Raw genomic sequence first — 18438 nt, 5'->3', positions numbered from 1 at the left:
AGTGTAATATGTAATAATATTACAAAGAGCAACCATAAAGATACTATGAATTAAAGTACCTGGGATAATTCCTGATCAGTTGAGAACCAGAAGCAGCAGTAAGTGGCTGTAAAAGATAAAACATTTAGTAAAGGTTTAAAAGAGTATCTTCAACAACTGAAACAGTTGCATTCAAGCCTCTCGAATCTAGTAAATATGCTGCTTTCATAGCTTAGAGATATTTTCCTGGCTTATTCTGGAGTTGGTAATCATGTAGAAGCAGTGTGGATAAAATACTGTCTTCTTAATTGTTGTGTAAGACAGTTTTTGGAGATTTGAGTAAAAGCAGAAATACTCTTGGTCAAATATTACTTGTGAAAAGGTATTCAGTCAACATCTGTACTTGAGTCAACAAGCACCATCCATGAGAAAACATCTAAAAACATCACAAACTGTTCTTTCCCAAAGGTTATTACAGTCAGTCAACAGTCATGAGAAACACAGACATACTAATAACTAATAAATTTAAAACACGGACTTCCATTAAAGACATATTACATCTTAGACGATTACAAATGTAGAAAAATAGTGTAAACAAACCAGCACCATACCAGAGAAAGAGAGATAAATAAAAGCTGCTTCCATACCTGAGAAATTCTGGTGGTAGATGTAGGAAACGTGTAGGTAACAACAAGAAGAAAAGATAAGGTTAAGCCTGAAAATAGTGACATAAGGACAAGAAAGAACACATTTCACAAACTTTAGTGTGAAACAGGATTATTAGCATGTAAAATCACTTGGCAGCTTGTTGCCAAATAGCAGCTCAGTTGACCTTATTAAACTAAAGCTTTAACTGAACCGGTCCCTTGACATTTCCCCATTAGGTTTATGTTTATGTCTAAACTCCTGCAAGTTAAGCATCGAACATGCTCTGTGGTGTGTGAGCCCGTTAGCCTGCTGGCCACCAAGCTAGCAGCCCCACACATCACAGACCGAAGTTAGGATGGACAGAAACATTTGAGGATTTTTTCTTGATTCTCCTCTCTCTCAAAGACAAAAGCTTTAAAAGCTGTTTATCTAACGGTAGCAGTTTTGGTGGTTAACTAGGTTTTGCAGGGTTGTTAGAATCACATTTTTTAAACTCCAGTTTTGGAAACTCAGGCTTTTTCACACATTTGTCATTGCTTTTCCCAATCATTGTGTACGTTTATAGTGCATTCATCCTTGTATTTAACCTCCTATCCCCTGAAAAATGCATAACTTGTATTTAATGGCCGAATGACACAGTATTTGCTTGGCTGTATATATAAACAAATTATTTGTTCAGTTCTATATTACATTTACATTTGCATTTACAGCATTTGGCTGACACTCTTATCCAGAGCAACAGCAATTTGGTCATTTTTATACAGGTAGGTGAAGGTAGTGTTAGGAGTCTTGCCCAAAGACTCTTACTGGTATAGTGTAGGGTGCTTACCCTGGTGGGGATTGAAATTATCCAGTTGTTCCAGTTGTTCTTGCATTCCTTTGTCTGGGAACTCCTGAAAGCAAAGTCCAAAGTCCACTCCTGCTTCTTCAAAAAGCAATGCTTGCCAGCAGAAGTCAACACTATAAAAGCTTGCATATGTTGCTACTGCTGCACTTTGACATCTAACGGAGGACTGAAGATTAAAGGTAAGTGCTCATTGCTTTATTATTATTATTATTATGAAGTTTTTGTTTTAATTCATATACAAGTGTATATACAGTTGTGTGCAAAGGATTGCACTGGCCTGGTCAAATAACATGTTTCGTTGATTATCTAAGTGAAAATAAGTCGACACATTCTCTATAGAGAACACACTTAAAAATGTACTTTTTCTAGTCATTTTACTGCACAAATTATATTAATTTGCTTAATTTAACAGTTGGAAAAAATTAAGCATTAAATATATAATGTGCTACAACTTTTGCAGAGGCCAAATCTTATGTGTTAATCCCCCACAACCACCAACGTTAACTGCAACCAATAAACAGTAATTGTGCATTAAAATGTGTAGATGTGTGATCATGCTATTTGACCAGAGACCCTACTATAATAATAATAATAACATTATTATTATTATTATTATTATTATTATTATCACAACTACTACTACTACTACTAATAATAATCATAATCATAATAAAAATAATATCACAACTACTACTACTACTACTACTACTACTAATAATAATAATAATAATAATAATAATAATGATAATAATAATAATGGAGTAGTGTATCCTGTTTTCTGATTTTCCACTTGGGGATTAGTCTGAAGGCATCTTAACAATAAACGCTAGTCATGGAGAAAAAACACTTTCAAGATCTCCAGGAGCTCCAGCACACTCAGCTCAACAAAGTCAGTGAAAACTGCTAAAAAATAACATATAATTATCGGTCTACATAGATATAAAGAAACAAATGTGTGTATGGATGTAATCCTCCCTACTGGTTATCTTTCCCTCCACAGCTGGCAATCAGTCAGTGTCCAGTATCAATCAATGTGAGAAACTTCCAGAATGGCTCAAGACACCAGGACACCCTTCACCACCGAGCTGTCAAAGTGGGTCACATCACTGCGCCCACACACTGACTTATACTTTGGAAAAACAGTCCAGTTTTAAATGATGCAGTGATCCCAATGTTAGACAAAATGGTATTGTTATTGGTCTAAGTACACTCATCATGTTATGCATATAACATGCGTATATGCAAATAAATGGTAAGACAAAAACTAGTAAGTAAGTAAGACAAAACTAGGCTTTTCAGGTAATAAAAACTCATTAAACAAAAGTCTTGGCTTTACGGGTTTGAAGTGGTTGTAGCTGAGCTCTTTTTGTCAATGGAATCCTCATCAGCTGATATCTACACTTATAATACTGAGTTAACTTTTACAGTGTTGCATCAGCATATATTGTGTTCAAAACCCCAGATTTTTTATTTTTGTGTCCTAATAGAATCAATCTTGCAAACCCAAAGTGTGTGAGGGTCCAATTATGAATCCAAAGTCTCTAATCCGCTGCCCCCCTGTTTCCCCACCGGCCCCCAATGAGCTGCTCACTGAGGCCATCGACCTTATCAACCAGTACTACAAATCCTTCAAAACGTAGGTTTTCTCATGCATTACATGAACGATGAACCTGAGATTGAATAGCAGAGGATATAAAGGCACATGCAAAAGTTTGGACACCCCTGGTCAAACTACAGGTTATGTTGGTTTTCTATCCTCTACAGAGAAGACACTTAAATATGATATTTTTCTGTCAAAATTTAGTGCATAATTTCTATTTATAAAAAAATCTATATAATAAAATGTCATTTGAACAACACATTTTTGCATAACTTTGTAATGCAGGCCTAAAATAGAGGAGCACTTGGCCCGTGTTGATGAGGTGGTCCGAGAGATTGATGCCACAGGAACCTATCAGCTCACCACAGAAGAACTAGCGTTTGGTGCCAAACAGGCATGGAGGAATGCTCCGAGGTGCATTGGCAGGATTCAGTGGGCTAATTTAAAGGTATAAAATATTTGCTGGCTCACATTGAGCTCTGAGTCTAACTATGCACCAACATGACTGTGTCTGTATTTCCTCCTCAGCTGTTTGATGGACGTAAAAGCAAGACGGCAGAGGACATGTTCCAGCTCCTGTGTGCTCATCTCAAATTTGCCACCAATGGAGGCAACCTGAGGTATGCTGATCAGATTTATTTGTTTATTTCTTTTTTGACATTGATGCTTTTTTTGCTGGACACATTCTTATGTGATACTGCTTGTCTATATCTCTTGTTTCATCTCCTCAATACCAGCATAAATGTTTGTTGTTGTTTAGTAGTAATCATTTGTTTTTAAAAATCAGACATTAGCCCATTTGTGCGATATGTTATTACTATTATTATTATTACAAAATAACATTGTGTTTATGGTTTATTTATAGATCAGCCATCACTGTGTTTCCACAAAGAAGTGATGGAGAGCATGATTTCCGTGTCTGGAACAGTCAGCTCATCAGATATGCTGGCTATCAGATGGAAGACGGCAGTGTGATAGGGGATCCTGCTAATGTGGAATTCACAGAGGTATCCGTATTAAGACACAGTTCAACTGATACTGGCTTTGTCGATGTATCATGCAACATATGGTGCGATAACTCAGGTAATATTCATTCATTCGCAACATCTGTTTTTTCACACTTCTGATCCACCTGTTCAATATCACATCTCTGCATTCCAACAGCTTTGTGTCCAGCTCGGATGGACACCAAAGTATGGCCTCTTTGATGTGCTGCCACTGGTCCTACAGGCTAATGGAGCGGATCCAGAACTATTTGAGATTCCTCCAGAGTTGATTCTAGAGGTTCAGATTGAGCATCCTCAGTAAGTGATATGCACATTACAAAGATTTCACAGATCCTGTCTGGGGTTTTCTATGCAAGAGAAACTTCTGAATGGAGCTGCTTTTGTTTCTCTAATGGTTCCTTACCATTCAAATATGGTTTTATAAGGTCTATAAGACCTGTGCAAAATATCTCAAGCAAAGCTCCTATAACATTGAACCGTAAGTGGTAATATTTAATTAAGTATACTTAATTATAACCGAGCATAATTTTGGTACTTTAAAGAGTCTTTATAGTGCCTCAGTTATTAAAGAGGAGTTTTTCAAACTTTCTGCATTACTACATGGTCAAGATGTAAACAAGAAAAAATGATGGAGTCAGAATAGTTCACATGTGAGGTTAGAGACTGAATAGTAATGTATATAAAGTCATATGCCAGATCTCCAAAATATATAATGCCTCTAAAAGCTCCCTCACAGAGAGTTATGTGAAATAGTTAAGAATACACTGCCTAATGTCTAAGATATTTTTATGGTAGCTTTGCAATAAAGTTTGGGTCCGAACATATCTGAAAAAAACATTCATGGTGAAAGGTACATGCAGGGTGTTGTAAGGCTAACTATTATTTATTATTATTTTTCAAATGTTCCACTGTTTTCCCTTTATCAATGTTACATATAGAACTTGGAAGATGCATGTAGGGCCACTGTTTATTGTGGAATGCCCCTTTATGTTCAAGCACAGGTGCTTACCTTAGAACAGTGGGAACCATTGCCAATACATACTCAAGACCATAGGCCATACTTAAGCAGGGTTCCCCCAAAATAAAATGCATGAGAAACATGTGCAAACAAAAAGCTGTTGGGTGATTGATGAGTCTGTAAGTGTTTACTGCACAAAATTACAGAACATTGTTTTGATGTAAGAAAAAATGATATGAGATTCAAACCGATCCAGTGTCAAATCTGTAAAATTGTGTACGTGTTGTGTTTAGTCAAAGTTCTTTGTGCAGGTCTGCTTTAAGGCTCTTAACTGGAGAGCGTAAGGTCTCTCAGGTAGCTTGCGTTGTACTCATAGTAAAACTCGAGTAAATCTCCTGACTCCATGAGCATTCCAAGTCATTCCCTTGCCACTGAAGGGTCTACAATAAAAGAACCTTTAAATCAACCAACATTTCATTCTTGAAGATCAGGGCTGAGTGGCAAAGCCTTCAGTCCTCAATAAGACCTGTCTCTTTGCCACATTCTTTCAACCAGGCAGAACAAATCAGATTTTTAAAGCCACACCAAGGAGCCCCAATGGCCAGTGTGATTTTCCTGTTCTCAGAATACCTCAACACTTCACTCTGAAAATCTATTAATTAGCTTGCTTGAGCTCTGTGTGAATTGCAATGAAGTGCTGTCAGCTGGAGCCCACAAGGTGCACCCCAGTCTGCGGTACTGAGAAATGGAATTAGCTGTAACTAAGCAAAGGTTAATCATGGTGGTAGTCAGTCATGTCAGTAGCAGACGTGGGTAAATATGGGTAAAATGCAATTGTATAGTTCTGGTTTCAGAATGATGGTGTCACTATGAAGTTAGAGCAACCCCCACTACATTAGCTAGCTAATATTTCTAAGTTCTTGTATTCTGCATTACAATGTTTTCACTGTTTTAGTATCATTGGCATGATTTCATGCACATAGCGCAGCAGTACTGTTAGGTGGCTAAGTTAAGGAGCTAGATATGTTTGACAACAGCTAACGTTAATGGTAATTTTAGCATTTTGTTGGTGGATTACCCATTAACCAATGACATACATGACTTTGTTTCTGCAGCTGCTTTTTCTGCTTGATAGTTTTCAACAACTGTCTTTCAAACTAATTTCTTCCCTCTTTGTTTTCACCATACTAGGCTTCTTTTAATATGGAAATGTGAGGACCCTACCAATGAAACTTTTAGCAGTGCAGTTGACTTCAGATGGATCTAACTGAGCAATCTATCTTATAATTTTGTGTCTATCATTGAGATTAAGATAGTTGTGCAGCAGAAATAGTCCTGCAACTTCTAGCTAACTTTGAAAGTAGGGGACAAAAACAGAATTTGAAAAGTCAGAGCACATGTTCCCTGTCTTAATTTCACTGATTTGTAAATATAGTGAACATCTACAATTTTACCTTTGATCTTTGAACTCACCGACTGATGGGATTTCCTTTTTTATTCAGGTATGAGTGGTTCAAAGATCTGAACCTCAGGTGGTATGCCGTGCCTGCTGTTGCCAACATGTTACTGGAGATTGGTGGTCTTGAGTTTACAGCATGCCCCTTCAATGGCTGGTACATGGGCACTGAGATCGGCGTGAGGGACTTCTGTGACTCACAGCGCTACAACATTCTGGAGGTACACTTATTTCTCTCTGTGTGAAGGACGAGGTAAAAGGACTTGGTTGAGAGCTATTTATTCCATATTTATTCTTCTACAGCGAGTTGGTCACTATATGGGCTTGGAGACACACAGGCTGTCCTCATTGTGGAAGGATGAGGCTCTGGTTGCTATCAATGTTGCTGTAATTCATAGTTTCCAGGTACAGTGTCTATGTACTGACATTTCTAAATTGCAGTGGTTTGTGTTCTTGTAGTTTCTGTATTTGGAGTTCTACTGCAGAAGAAGACCTTTGTAAATGTAGTTCTCAGGTTTTTTAAGTTTGTTTTGTGGTGCAGAAAAATAAGGTGACCATCACTGACCACCACTCTGCAGCTGAGTCCTTCATGAAGCACATGGAGACTGAAGTGCATCTGCGTGGGGGCTGTCCCGCTGACTGGGTCTGGCTGGTGCCACCCATATCTGGCTCTCTGACCCCAGTGTTCCACCAGGAGATGATCAGCTACATCCTCTCCCCATTCTTCTACTACCAGGTATCATTCATACTCATAATGAAAAACATCATTTTTTAATGCCAAATGAATCTATTTCTCACAGTAACAGGATATTAACTATTCAGCATGTATCATTTAATTTTGTTTATTTGCCTTCAACTTTAAGACTTCTCAGAAAATATACAGTTGAAAGACAAATAAAATAAATAAAATGTGTTCTATGCAATAATTATGGCTTTTCATAAGATGTATTTTGTATTTTTTCCAATACAAAAGAAATTGTGCACTAAACTTGGCAGAAAAAGGTTTGGTCTTCTAGTTTGTTCCATGCAGAGGGTGTATTTACCTATTTTCACTTATAAAATTGACAAAACATGTTATTTCACTGGGGGTGTTCCAACTGGACATGGCAAGCCTGCACACACCAGCACAGGATTAAAAGCATCCATCTTAAAATTTGCCACTGAACTTCATTTGTTTAACCATTGTTACCTATAGACGTCTGTTCCATGAAGCAACCCACTTTTGTCTTTCTTGACCATTATAATAATTGTAAGTAAAACAAAACAAAAATAAATACCAACAAAAAAGGGTGTTGGTGATTTTCTAGGATTGCTAATGTTATTTCTACTGTTTTCAGCCTGACCCCTGGCTAACATATATATGGAAAGATGAAATGAGAAGACAGAACAAACGGAAAAGAATCAGCTTTAAAGGTCTGATAAGGTGAGGCAAAATCATAGTGCCGTTCTTCCCAACAGGAGAGTTCCTTAACTGTTTGAGGATTGTTTTGAACATTTGTGAAACTTTCCATGTGGTGAAGAATGTACTCTGCTTGTTTAGGGCTGTGGTCTTCTCTCAAACACTCATGCAAAAAGCTTTGGAGAAGAGAGTGTCTTGCACCATTCTTTGTGCTACTGAAACAGGGAAATCACAGACTTTTGCCAAGAAACTCAAGTCAGTGCTCAACTGCGCCTTTAACCCCAGGGTAAGAGCCCATTTAATATATTATCAGCTGTAATGTCAACTGAATGAGCATAATTGACCTGCATTTTCTGATAAAGCTGCTGTGCATGGAGGACTATGATTTCCATGAGCTTGAGAAGGAGCATCTTCTGATAGTGGTGACCAGCACCTTTGGCAATGGAGACTGTCCAGGAAATGGAGAGGTATAAACTATTTTTAAATGCATTCATGTAATAATTAAATTCAGCACAACAAGGAAATAAAAATGTGAAAAACAGTTATAAAAAGAGATTAATATTAAGGGCACTAGAATGATCAAAAATACGCTTAATGTCTTTACACTGAAAGGCAGGTAGATTGGAATAAAGGTGGAAAGCCATTTTTCAGTCTCAGTCCAAAAGGTTCTCACATATTCAGTGTTCAGTGGCTCCACACTATGGATGACCAAAACTTCAAGGAGTATTTTAAAGATCAAATCTAACACAAAGAAAATCATAAACAGGATAAATAGATGACTGAATCTGAAAGTGAGTTTCCTTTACTTTGGGAGTGAGCGGACATTTGAGGTATTCTGTAATAGCCTTTATAACAATGTGTCTTTCCTTGTTATAACAAAAGCTCTTTTGAACCCCACAAATAGAATTTCAGATATAGCCCTCCGCCCTCCTTCACCACGTACTGTTATATCCTAAACTCATTAATCCCTGACCATCAATTTGTGGACTTGGGAGAGATAAGGATATCACATTATATTGGAATGTTGCATAGTACTTTAACAAATATACACAAGGCAGGAGGAATGCCTCTACATATTTTTGCGACTTCCCTACTGTTAACGTTAAATTTAAATTTAGTCATAAAATCAGCAAAGCCAAGAAGTCACTATTCATCGCAAACAAATTCATCATAAAACCAAATTGGTTTAAAAATTGATTTCTTGTTAATAGTGATGATCTATTATTCCATAGCAAAGTATTGTAAGGTGAAAATTTGTGCTTGAAGATCATTTTCCAAAAAATGTAAACTTGCTGATGAAATCTAGACAGCTTCATTGGGAGTTTAGATAACTCAAAATCAAATCAATCAAATCAATCAAAATCAAGTCCTCCACTTACTAAATAAACTATTTAGGATATAGAACCAGGGGAGGAGTAACTTAATCGCTTAAGAAAACTCATTCAGACTAAGCAATTCATATTTATTTAAACTGAACAGCAATACTACTACTACTACTACTACTACTACTACTACTACTACTACTACGGAATATTGAGTCTCTGTTTTTAGTTACTGTTCTAGAGTAACTCTTGGTATTAGTATTGAGGGCACTGTCAGTGTTCAGGATCTGCTTCATGTTCTTTTTTCTCTCTTTTCAAGAGTTTCAAGAAACACCTTTTCAGCATTAAAAACCTCCAAAATAAACTCAGGTTAGTCATTAAAGTAATACTAATCTGTTGAAAAGCTATATTTTAAGAACAGCAGTCCTAACTTTTGTCTCCTTCACACAGGTACTGTGTTTTCGGCCTGGGTTCTCGAATGTACCCGCAGTTTTGTGCGTTTGCCCATGCTGTGGATGACAAGCTTGCAGAGTTGGGAGCCAAGCGTGTGACTGCCATAGGAGAGGGAGATGAGCTGAATGGGCAGGAAGAGGCTTTCTCCGCCTGGGCTTGCTCTGCATTCAAGGTCAGTGACGCTCCTGTCATCTTTAAAAAAAATTACAAAAACAAAACAGTACAACAGCACATTCAACATCAATTGCATTATCATTCTTTATAAATGGACTTTATTTTCCTGCTGCAGGCTGTGTGTAAGGAGTTTGGCATTAAGGGTCAGCTGTCAGGCGCTGAGCATCTAACAGACAGCTGGGAACCTCAGAAGTACAGAGTTCAACCTGATAGTTCCACCTTGGACCGTATCTCAGGTAATGCATCACATTTTAGAACAGAGAATATGCAGAATTAATGATTAATGATAATCCTGAATTAAATCTTTGGCAATGCCAGTGATCGTTAACATATGACTGTATGTAGAAGATCTGATGTTGGATACTAAGGCCAGATCATGTACATGCATGGCGCAGGGTTTAAAAGTTGCAGTAACATAGCAGAGCTTGAAACAAAAGAGAAAAGGGTTTACAATCTACCAAAATACTCTAAAACGCAAGTAAAATGAAGAATCTGGGAAAGTCACATGAAATGCCACAGGAGTCACTACTTAAACTGTGTAGTCAGTTGCACCTCAAAGATGTTCCATGTTTTTCCATGTATCATGTATTTACAGTACTGTGAAAAAATCAGAGGCCAGAGATCACCTCCCATGCATCCATCCATCACCTTTATAACAGCTTCCATCCTTTTCTGGAAAGGGAGTCTGACATTCAGTTTTTCAAAAAACTGCAGGAATATTTTTCCATACCTCCAAAGTTCAGTCTTGGAAGTTGGTTGCATTTTCTGTTTGTCATGATCCAAGTAATCCTAATCACATTCATTTATGTTGAGGTCTGGACTCCATTTTTTGTCACCATTTTTTGTCTATTTCTTTTTCTCAGTAACTGCTTCTTGACAGCTACACATTCTTTCAGACACATAGCATTGAGGTTTTAAAAAGTAGAATTCATCCTATTTGCCACTCAATCCTGACATTAAAGGGTTAGTAGATCTAGCCCGAGTCTTCAGATGTTACTATTTATAGAGCTTTACTTGTGTGGCCATCCAGAAACCCCCGTTTTATCTGTCCTCACAGCTCTCTCAGTGCTACACTCGAAGACTGTGTTTCCTATGAAGCTGAAGAGGAGGAAGAACTTACAAAGTGCACAGTCAAGGTTGGCTCTCAAACGTGAAACTTCTTTTTTTTCACTGTATTTGAAGAAAGTCCTTCTGTCCCCTTCTGTAAGCACAATGTTTGTTTTTTTTGTTTGTTTTTACCATTTGACTTTGTTTGCAGACATTCTACTATTCTGGTAGAGCTGCAGATAGATGGAGGAAAAGACATTCTGAACTATGCTCCAGGGGATCATGTAGGTGTTTTCCCAGGCAACTCACCTGAGCTGGTCACTGGCATTCTGAAGCACCTTGCTGATGCTCCTCCCATCAATCAGAGCCTCCGTCTTGAGTACCTCCCTGACTCCTGTTTAGGTAATAATACGTCCATCATCTGTATTATAGCAGACAGTGATCATAGTGAATTATAGATATTTATAGATTTTCTGTACAGATGTCAGGGCTGAAGTCATGGGGGCATATTGTCAATGATTATGTACTTTGAGATCTTACTCTGTAGAATAAGGGATCGTTGTGGCATCCTTGCAGGGGGTGAAAAGTGGCAGACGGATTCACGTATCCCAGCATGCCCTCCGGCCAAAGCTCTCACATACTTTCTGGATATTACCACTCCACCATCCCAAAGCTTCCTGCGCAAACTCTCACAAATGACCAAGCAGGAAAATGATCGACAGCGACTGCTGACTCTTGCAAAGGTAATTCATTCTGATTAATACATGCCACCAAATTACCCAAACCACTCAGTAAGACTCATTATTAAAGGAAATTATTTGATTTAGCTGACTTTATTCTTGTAAGGTGTGAATGAAACAAATAAATGCAAAGAAACAAACACATGCATAATAAAACCAGTTTAAGCTAGATAAACATAATTCAAGGCTTTATTTTTATTTTTGTTTCTACTGCCCATAGTGTACACTGCTTCTTAAACACTTCATTCTGAGTGGTTTTATTTTAAATGGGTAATTGTAAATTACAGTGGTGGTGATAGGAACCAGGCATAAACAAAACAAAAATATAGCCATTTTATTTACTGTCCAAAATGACTAGTGAACCAAGGTGCAAGGGGAAACCATGTGATCAGTCTGAGAATCCTGGGGGTTGGAGTCTTCTCCTATGATGGAGTCCGATAGCATGTGATCAATCACGTGGTCTCGCCTAGCACTCTGGGAGATGGAGTCCGGCTCCATTGCTGAATGCGTGACAATGCGGAAATTTTGAAAAATCAGTTATCTTGAAACCTTCAGATTTCTGTGTCTTATGTTTGCAAAGAAGTATTTTACAAACTGTAGGATTTTTCTGCAGGACTTCAAAAGTTACTCAGAATGGAAGGAATTCAGTAGGCCCAACTTCCTAGAGGTCCTGGAGAAGTTCCCATCCCTGGAGGTCTCTCCAGCCTTCCTTCTCAGTCAGCTGCCCCTGCTGAAGCCCCGCCTCTACTCCATTAGCTCCTCCCCTGACCTCCACCCACATGAGCTCCATCTCACTGTGTCTGTTATAAGCTACTGCACCCAGGGTAAAGAAGACTATACATGCAATGCAAGCATAGTGAACATCACCCATCAGACTGAAAGTCTGGGAATCATGTTTTTTTTACTCTAAACAGATGGGCAGGGTCCTCTGCATCATGGTGTCTGCAGCACGTGGCTCAACACCCTCAAAGAAGGACAAATTGTGCCCTGCTTTATTCATGGGTACAAATTACAAGTTTCTATTACTTGATGTTAAAATTACATTTTATAAGAACTTGTGGATTCTTTTTCAAATATCAGGATGCTTTTTCAAACAATTGTTGTTTATTTATTGGTTTTCTACTGGTGATTTCAGATCTAGTAGTTTCCACCTTCCATCAGATCCCAGTTCTCCTACTATTCTAATTGGAGCTGGCAGTGGCATTGCCCCCTTCCGCAGCTTCTGGCAACAGCGCTTCCACGACATGAAAAAGACAGGTAGTCACATCACCAGTGCTTAGATGCACAGTCTGTTTTGAAAAACAAAATAAATTATTATTGACATGTTTATTTGGTATCAACTGCAGTTTTTTCTTGAGAGTATGTGAATTTTGCTTGCAGGTCTGAAAGGAAGTCCAATGATGCTGGTGTTTGGCTGTCATGGCGCAGACACAGATCACCTGTATAAGGAGGAGACTTATGACATGAAAGAAAACGGCACCCTGAAGAGCATCACTCCAGCATACTCTCGCCAGTCTGGTCACCCCAAGGTATTTCTCTCACTTCACACCTCACCTGACTAGTCCATTAAATCATCTCTCAGAACTGAATAGGTAACCTGTCTCATAAAAATACATGTACCCTATATTGCCAAAGTATTCACTCATGCATCCAAATTATTGAATTCAGGTGTCCCAATCACTTTCATGGTCACAGGTATAAAACAAAGTATGAAACAAAGTACCTAGGCCTGCAGACTGCTTCTGCAAACATCAGTGAAAGAATGGGTCCCTCTCTCAGAACAGCAAAGAGAGCTTCATGGAAAGGGTTTCCATGGCTGAGCAGCTGCATCCATGCCGTACATCACCAAGCACAATGCAAAACTTTGAATTCAGCGGTGTAAAGCGCTGCCACTGGACTCTAGAGCAGTGGAGATGTGTTCTGTGGAGTGACGAATCACGATTCTCCATTTGCCAATCCGATGGACGAGTCTGGATTTGGCGGTTGCCAGGAAAACGGTACTTGTCTGACTTTCCCAGAAGAGTTGAAGCTGTTATAGCTGTAAAGAGTGGGTCAACATCATATTAAACCCTATGGATTAAGAATGGGTTATCACTGAAGTTCATATCCTTCTGAAGGCAGATAAGCCAATACTTTTGGCAATATAGCATATGAATGTATGTATTTGAGGGAATAAACTTTCATTTTGTTCCATGTAACAGCACACTGGCTGTTGCTGTCAGTTTAATGGCAAATGTGTGCTACACTATAATGCTTTTAATGCAACAACATTGACACATGTTCAAGCATTATTTACCTTAATTATCGCTCTTTTTGTCCAGGTATATGTTCAAGATGTCCTGAAGAAGCAGCTTAGTGAGGAGGTTTGGCAGGTCCTTCATAATGGTGGTCATGTGTATGTGTGTGGAGGCATGAACATGGCCCGAGACGTAGCACACACCATACAGGAGATACTGGTTAGCCGACTGGGCATAACTTTGACAGATGCTGGAGGATATCTGGAACAACTAAAGGTGACCACTCATTATGTTATGATTAATCATAGGCCCTTCTTAATGTTGGTCTTCTTAATGTTGCATGTACATGTAGTAATTTTTCACCTCAAGATAAGGATGTGATAATTATGTATATATTACACACACATATACATATACATATACATATATACATACATACATACATACATACATACATACGTACATATATACATATATTTTTCTTCTTCTTTCGGCTGCTCCCTTTAGGGGTCGCCACAGCAGATCATCTGCCTCCATCTTGCCCTATCCACTGCCTCCTCTACTTTTACACCAACCATCTCCATGTCCACCTTCACTACATCTATAAACCTTCTCTGAGGTCTACCTCTTCTCCTTCTGCCTGGCAGCTCCATCTCCAACATTCTTTGACCAATATATCCACTATTCCTCCTCAACACATGTCCAAACCATCTCAACCTGGCCTCTGGCTTTATCTCCAAACTGCTCCACCTTCACTGTCCCTCTGATCTGCTCATTTCTAATCTTGTCCGTCCTTGTCACTCCCAACGAAAATCTGAGCAAAATCTTCATCTCCGCCACCTCCAGCTCAGCCTCCTGTCTTTTAGACAGAGCCACAGTCTCCAAACCATACATCATAGCAGGACGCACTACTGTCTTGTAAACCTTCCCTTTCACTCTATCCTTCTGTCACACATCAGCCCTGACACCCGTCTCCACCCACTCCATCCTGCCTGCAACCCTCTTCTTCACCTCTTTTCTACACTGTCCATTGCTCTGGATGGTTGACCCAAGATATTTGAAGTCATTCACCTTTACGACCTCTACTCCTTGCATCTTCACCTTTCCACCTGCCTCCCTCTCATTCACACAAATGTATTCCGTCTTATCTCTACTGACCTTCATTCCTCTCCAGTGCAAACCTATACCTCTCCAGATTCTCTTCCACCTGCTCTCTACTCTCACCACAGATTACAATGTCATCTGCAAACATCATGGTCCATGGAGCCTCCTGCCTGACCTCATCTGTCAACCTTTCCATCACCACTGCAAAGAAGAAGGGGCTCAAAGCTGATCCCTGATGTAAACCTACCTTCATCTTGAAACCATTCGTCACTCCAACTGCACACCTCACCACTGTCTCACTATACTCATAAATGTCCTGCATATATATATATATCCATCCATCCTTCCATCCATCCATTTTCTAAGCCGCTTCTCTGTCAGGGTCATGGGGGGATGCTGGAGCCTATCCCAGCAGTCTTCGGGCGGAAGGCAAGATACACCCTGGACAGGTCGCCAGTCCATCGCAGCACCATATATATATATATATATATATATACTGCTCAAAAAAATAAAGGGAACACTCAAATAACACATTCTAGATCTGAATGAGTGAAATATTCTCATTGAATACTTTGTTCTGTACAAAGTTGAATGTGCTGACAACAAAATCACACAAAAATCATCAATGGTAATCAAATTTATTAACCAATGGAGGCCTGGATTTGGAGTCACACACAAAATTAAAGTGGAAAAACACACGACAGGCTGATCCAACTTTGATGTAATGTCCTTAAAACAAGTCAAAATGAGGCTCAGTATTGTGTGTGGCCTCCACATGCCTGTATGACCTCCCTACAATGCCTGGGCATGCTCCTGATGAGGTGGCGGATGGTCTCCTGAGGGATTTCCTCCCAGACCTGGACTAAAGCATCCGCCAACTCATGGACAGTCAGGCTACCTCTTGCAAGCACATGGAGGGCTGTGCGGCCCTCCAAAGAAATGCCACCCCACCCCACCATTACTGACCCACTGCCAAACCGGTCATGCTGAAGGATGTTGCAGGCAGCAGATCACTCTCCACGGCGTGTCCAGACTCTGTCACGTCTGTCACGTGCTCAGTGGGAACCTGCTTTCATCTGTGAAGAGCACAGGGCACCAGTGACTGGTGTTCTCTGGCAAATTCCATGCGTCCTGCACGGTGTTGGGCTGTGAGTACAACCCCCATCTGTGGACATCGGGCCCTCATACCATCCTCATGGAGTCGGTTTCTAACCATTTGTGCAGACACATGCACATTTGTGGCCTGCTGGAGGTCATTTTGCAGGGCAAAATTTTTGCAGGCAGTGCTCCTCCTGTTCCTCCTTGCACAAAGGCTGAGGTAGCGGTCCTGCTGCTGGGTTGTTGCCCTCCTACAGCCTCCTCCACGTCTCCTGGTGTACTGGCCTGCCTCCTGGTAGCGCCTCCAGCCTCTGGACACTACGCTGACAGACACAGCAAACCTTCTTGCCACAGCTCACATTGATGTGCCATCCTGGATGAGCTGCACTACCTGAGCCACTTGTGTGGGTTGTAGAGTCCGTCTCATGCTACCACGAGTGTGAAAGATCCACCAACATTCAAAAGTGACCAAAACATCAGCCAGAAAGCAGAAAGGTACTGAGAAGTGGTCTGTGGTCCCCACCTGCAGAACCACTCCTTTATTGAGTGTGTCTTGCTAATTGCCAATAATTTCCACCTGTTGTGTATTTCATTTGCACAACAGCATGTGAAATTGATTGTCAATCAGTGTTGCTTCCTAAGTGGACAGTTTGATTTCACAGACGTTTGATTTACTTGGAGTTATATTGTGTTGTTTAAGGGTTCCCTTTATTTTTTGAGCAGTGTATATATATATATTTATATATACATAGTGGCTCAGCCTGAGGAGGGGCCGACAAGAATTCAGAGACACACACACAAACCCCAGCGCAAGTGAACAAGCATGCTATTTTTTATCACATTTTTAAAAAAACAAAAACAAAACCGAAACTTAAATCCACAACGGCTTACTAACGTCCTCCTGTAAAGAGTGCCTTCTCCTCTCGCTCTCTCTGGCGTGCATTTGGCCTCAAGGCCAGCGAATTCGTTTTAGAGGTGTCCATGCTGCTTTCCTAATTAGGGAGAGGAGCAGCTCACACCTGTGTGGGGAGTTGTCACGTTGGCTTTTTAATCTTTCTTTTTTTTTTCTTTTTTTTTAAACCAAAAGTGATTCTTCTATGGCATCGGACAGAGAACCCTTTTACTAGACAGATAGATAGATACACTATATTTCCAAAAGTATTCGCTAATCTGCCTTCACACTGAAGTATGAAATTGAGTGAGATCCAGAGGTGGACGAAGTACACAAATCATGTACTTGAGTTAAAATAGAGATACCCAAGGTAAAATATTACTCCAGTAAAAGTAGAAGTCCTTACTCTAGACCTCAACTTGAGTAAAAGTACAGTATTTGGCTTCAAATGTACTTAAGTATCAAAAGTAAAAGTACTAAAATATTAATTCTGGCTCGGATGTCCTGTTATCATTTTTGCTATAAGACTCACTTTATGAACTCATTTTAGGTGAAAATCCTCCAGTGTCTCTCTTGGTAAACCAGTCTTTTAATAGAATGTCATTAATTAGTGACACTGACGTCTATTAAAATGATCACAAGCACAAAACACTGAAGGTAAACAGTTTCCATCAGGGAGAACCGAGTGGCTCTGAAATCACTTTTTACAAACAAGCAAAGTTTCAGTTTAAGATTACTTTGTAAATTAGTTACAAGTTGAATAAAAACTTGCTTTAAACTCAGGATCACAAATAAGTTTTCCTTTACTATATTGATCTGCAGGTCACTGTTCATAAACATAAACTAACCGAAAGCAAGTCAGTCTACTGGCTCCCTGATGCAGCAAAGGTCAAATTCAAATCTTTGTGTCCTTGCTTTTCACAACCCTAGTCGAAGGTTAATACATTCTAAAATCCTAGTAATACATTCTAAAAACTGGAATTGTTTTCTCCTTTTTGAGAAAAACTTTCCTTTAAATTACTTCATGTTTAACGTTTGCAGGCTGAGAAGAGGTACCATGAGGATATCTTTGGAGGTTAGTTGTAGACCTCTTCACCACACTGGAGTAGTGGATCTACTCACCTGAGAGAAACACAGTGAAAGATGAAATGACTCACAGAGCTTACAGCCTCATGTCAGATGGGACTTATTTTCAATATAATGTATATAAGATTTCTGTTGTTTTTGATATTTTGTAATTACACACTTTGAAAACAGTTCCATATACTGCCTTGCTTTTGAAATGTTACAGAAATATTTCTTTTAGTGTTCTTTATATATGTTTATATACTTCTTGCTTCTTTACAATGCACCAGGGCATTAAATCTTTAAGTACTTAATTTTTGAGTCCTTTAAGCTTCTGCTTTGCATATCAATATGTCTCATGGAATAGAGTTCTATATCTTCAGAGCATCTCACTGCTTATATATAATTGATT

General features: G+C 39.3%; 1 protein-coding gene across 1 annotated transcript; it reads left to right on the top strand.

Annotated features, from left to right (window-relative positions):
• The first annotated feature begins 1624 nt into the window (after window positions 1–1624).
• Window positions 1625–18141, top strand: nos2b (nitric oxide synthase 2b, inducible). Its single transcript, XM_017707165.2, has 26 exons — window positions 1625–1653; window positions 2276–2363; window positions 2475–2567; window positions 2962–3110; window positions 3360–3522; window positions 3603–3694; window positions 3940–4081; window positions 4239–4378; window positions 6542–6716; window positions 6799–6900; window positions 7037–7231; window positions 7833–7918; window positions 8036–8180; window positions 8257–8361; window positions 9536–9585; window positions 9667–9841; window positions 9959–10079; window positions 10901–10979; window positions 11102–11292; window positions 11467–11633; window positions 12244–12454; window positions 12545–12632; window positions 12766–12887; window positions 13011–13159; window positions 13952–14143; window positions 18003–18141. The coding sequence occupies exons 2-26, from the start codon at window positions 2307–2309 to the stop codon at window positions 18039–18041; spliced, it is 3228 nt and encodes a 1075-aa protein (XP_017562654.1). The 5' UTR covers window positions 1625–1653; window positions 2276–2306; the 3' UTR covers window positions 18042–18141.
• The last annotated feature ends 297 nt before the right edge of the window (window positions 18142–18438 follow it).

This window comes from Pygocentrus nattereri, chromosome 17 (genome assembly GCF_015220715.1).
Source record: "Pygocentrus nattereri isolate fPygNat1 chromosome 17, fPygNat1.pri, whole genome shotgun sequence".
Classification (NCBI taxonomy): Eukaryota; Metazoa; Chordata; class Actinopteri; order Characiformes; family Serrasalmidae; genus Pygocentrus; species Pygocentrus nattereri.
Note: the sequence above shows the minus strand (reverse complement) of the source record. Positions and strands in the feature narration are given on the sequence as shown.

Coding starts and splice junctions, on each gene's coding strand:
- nos2b (XM_017707165.2), top strand. CDS start 2,307: ATGGAGAAAAAACACTTTCAAGATCTCCAGGAGCTCCAGCACACTCAG. Junction 8,181..8,256: donor ACTGCGCCTTTAACCCCAGG/GTAAGAGCCCAT, acceptor TTTCTGATAAAG/CTGCTGTGCATGGAGGACTA. Junction 10,980..11,101: donor TTACAAAGTGCACAGTCAAG/GTTGGCTCTCAA, acceptor CTTTGTTTGCAG/ACATTCTACTATTCTGGTAG.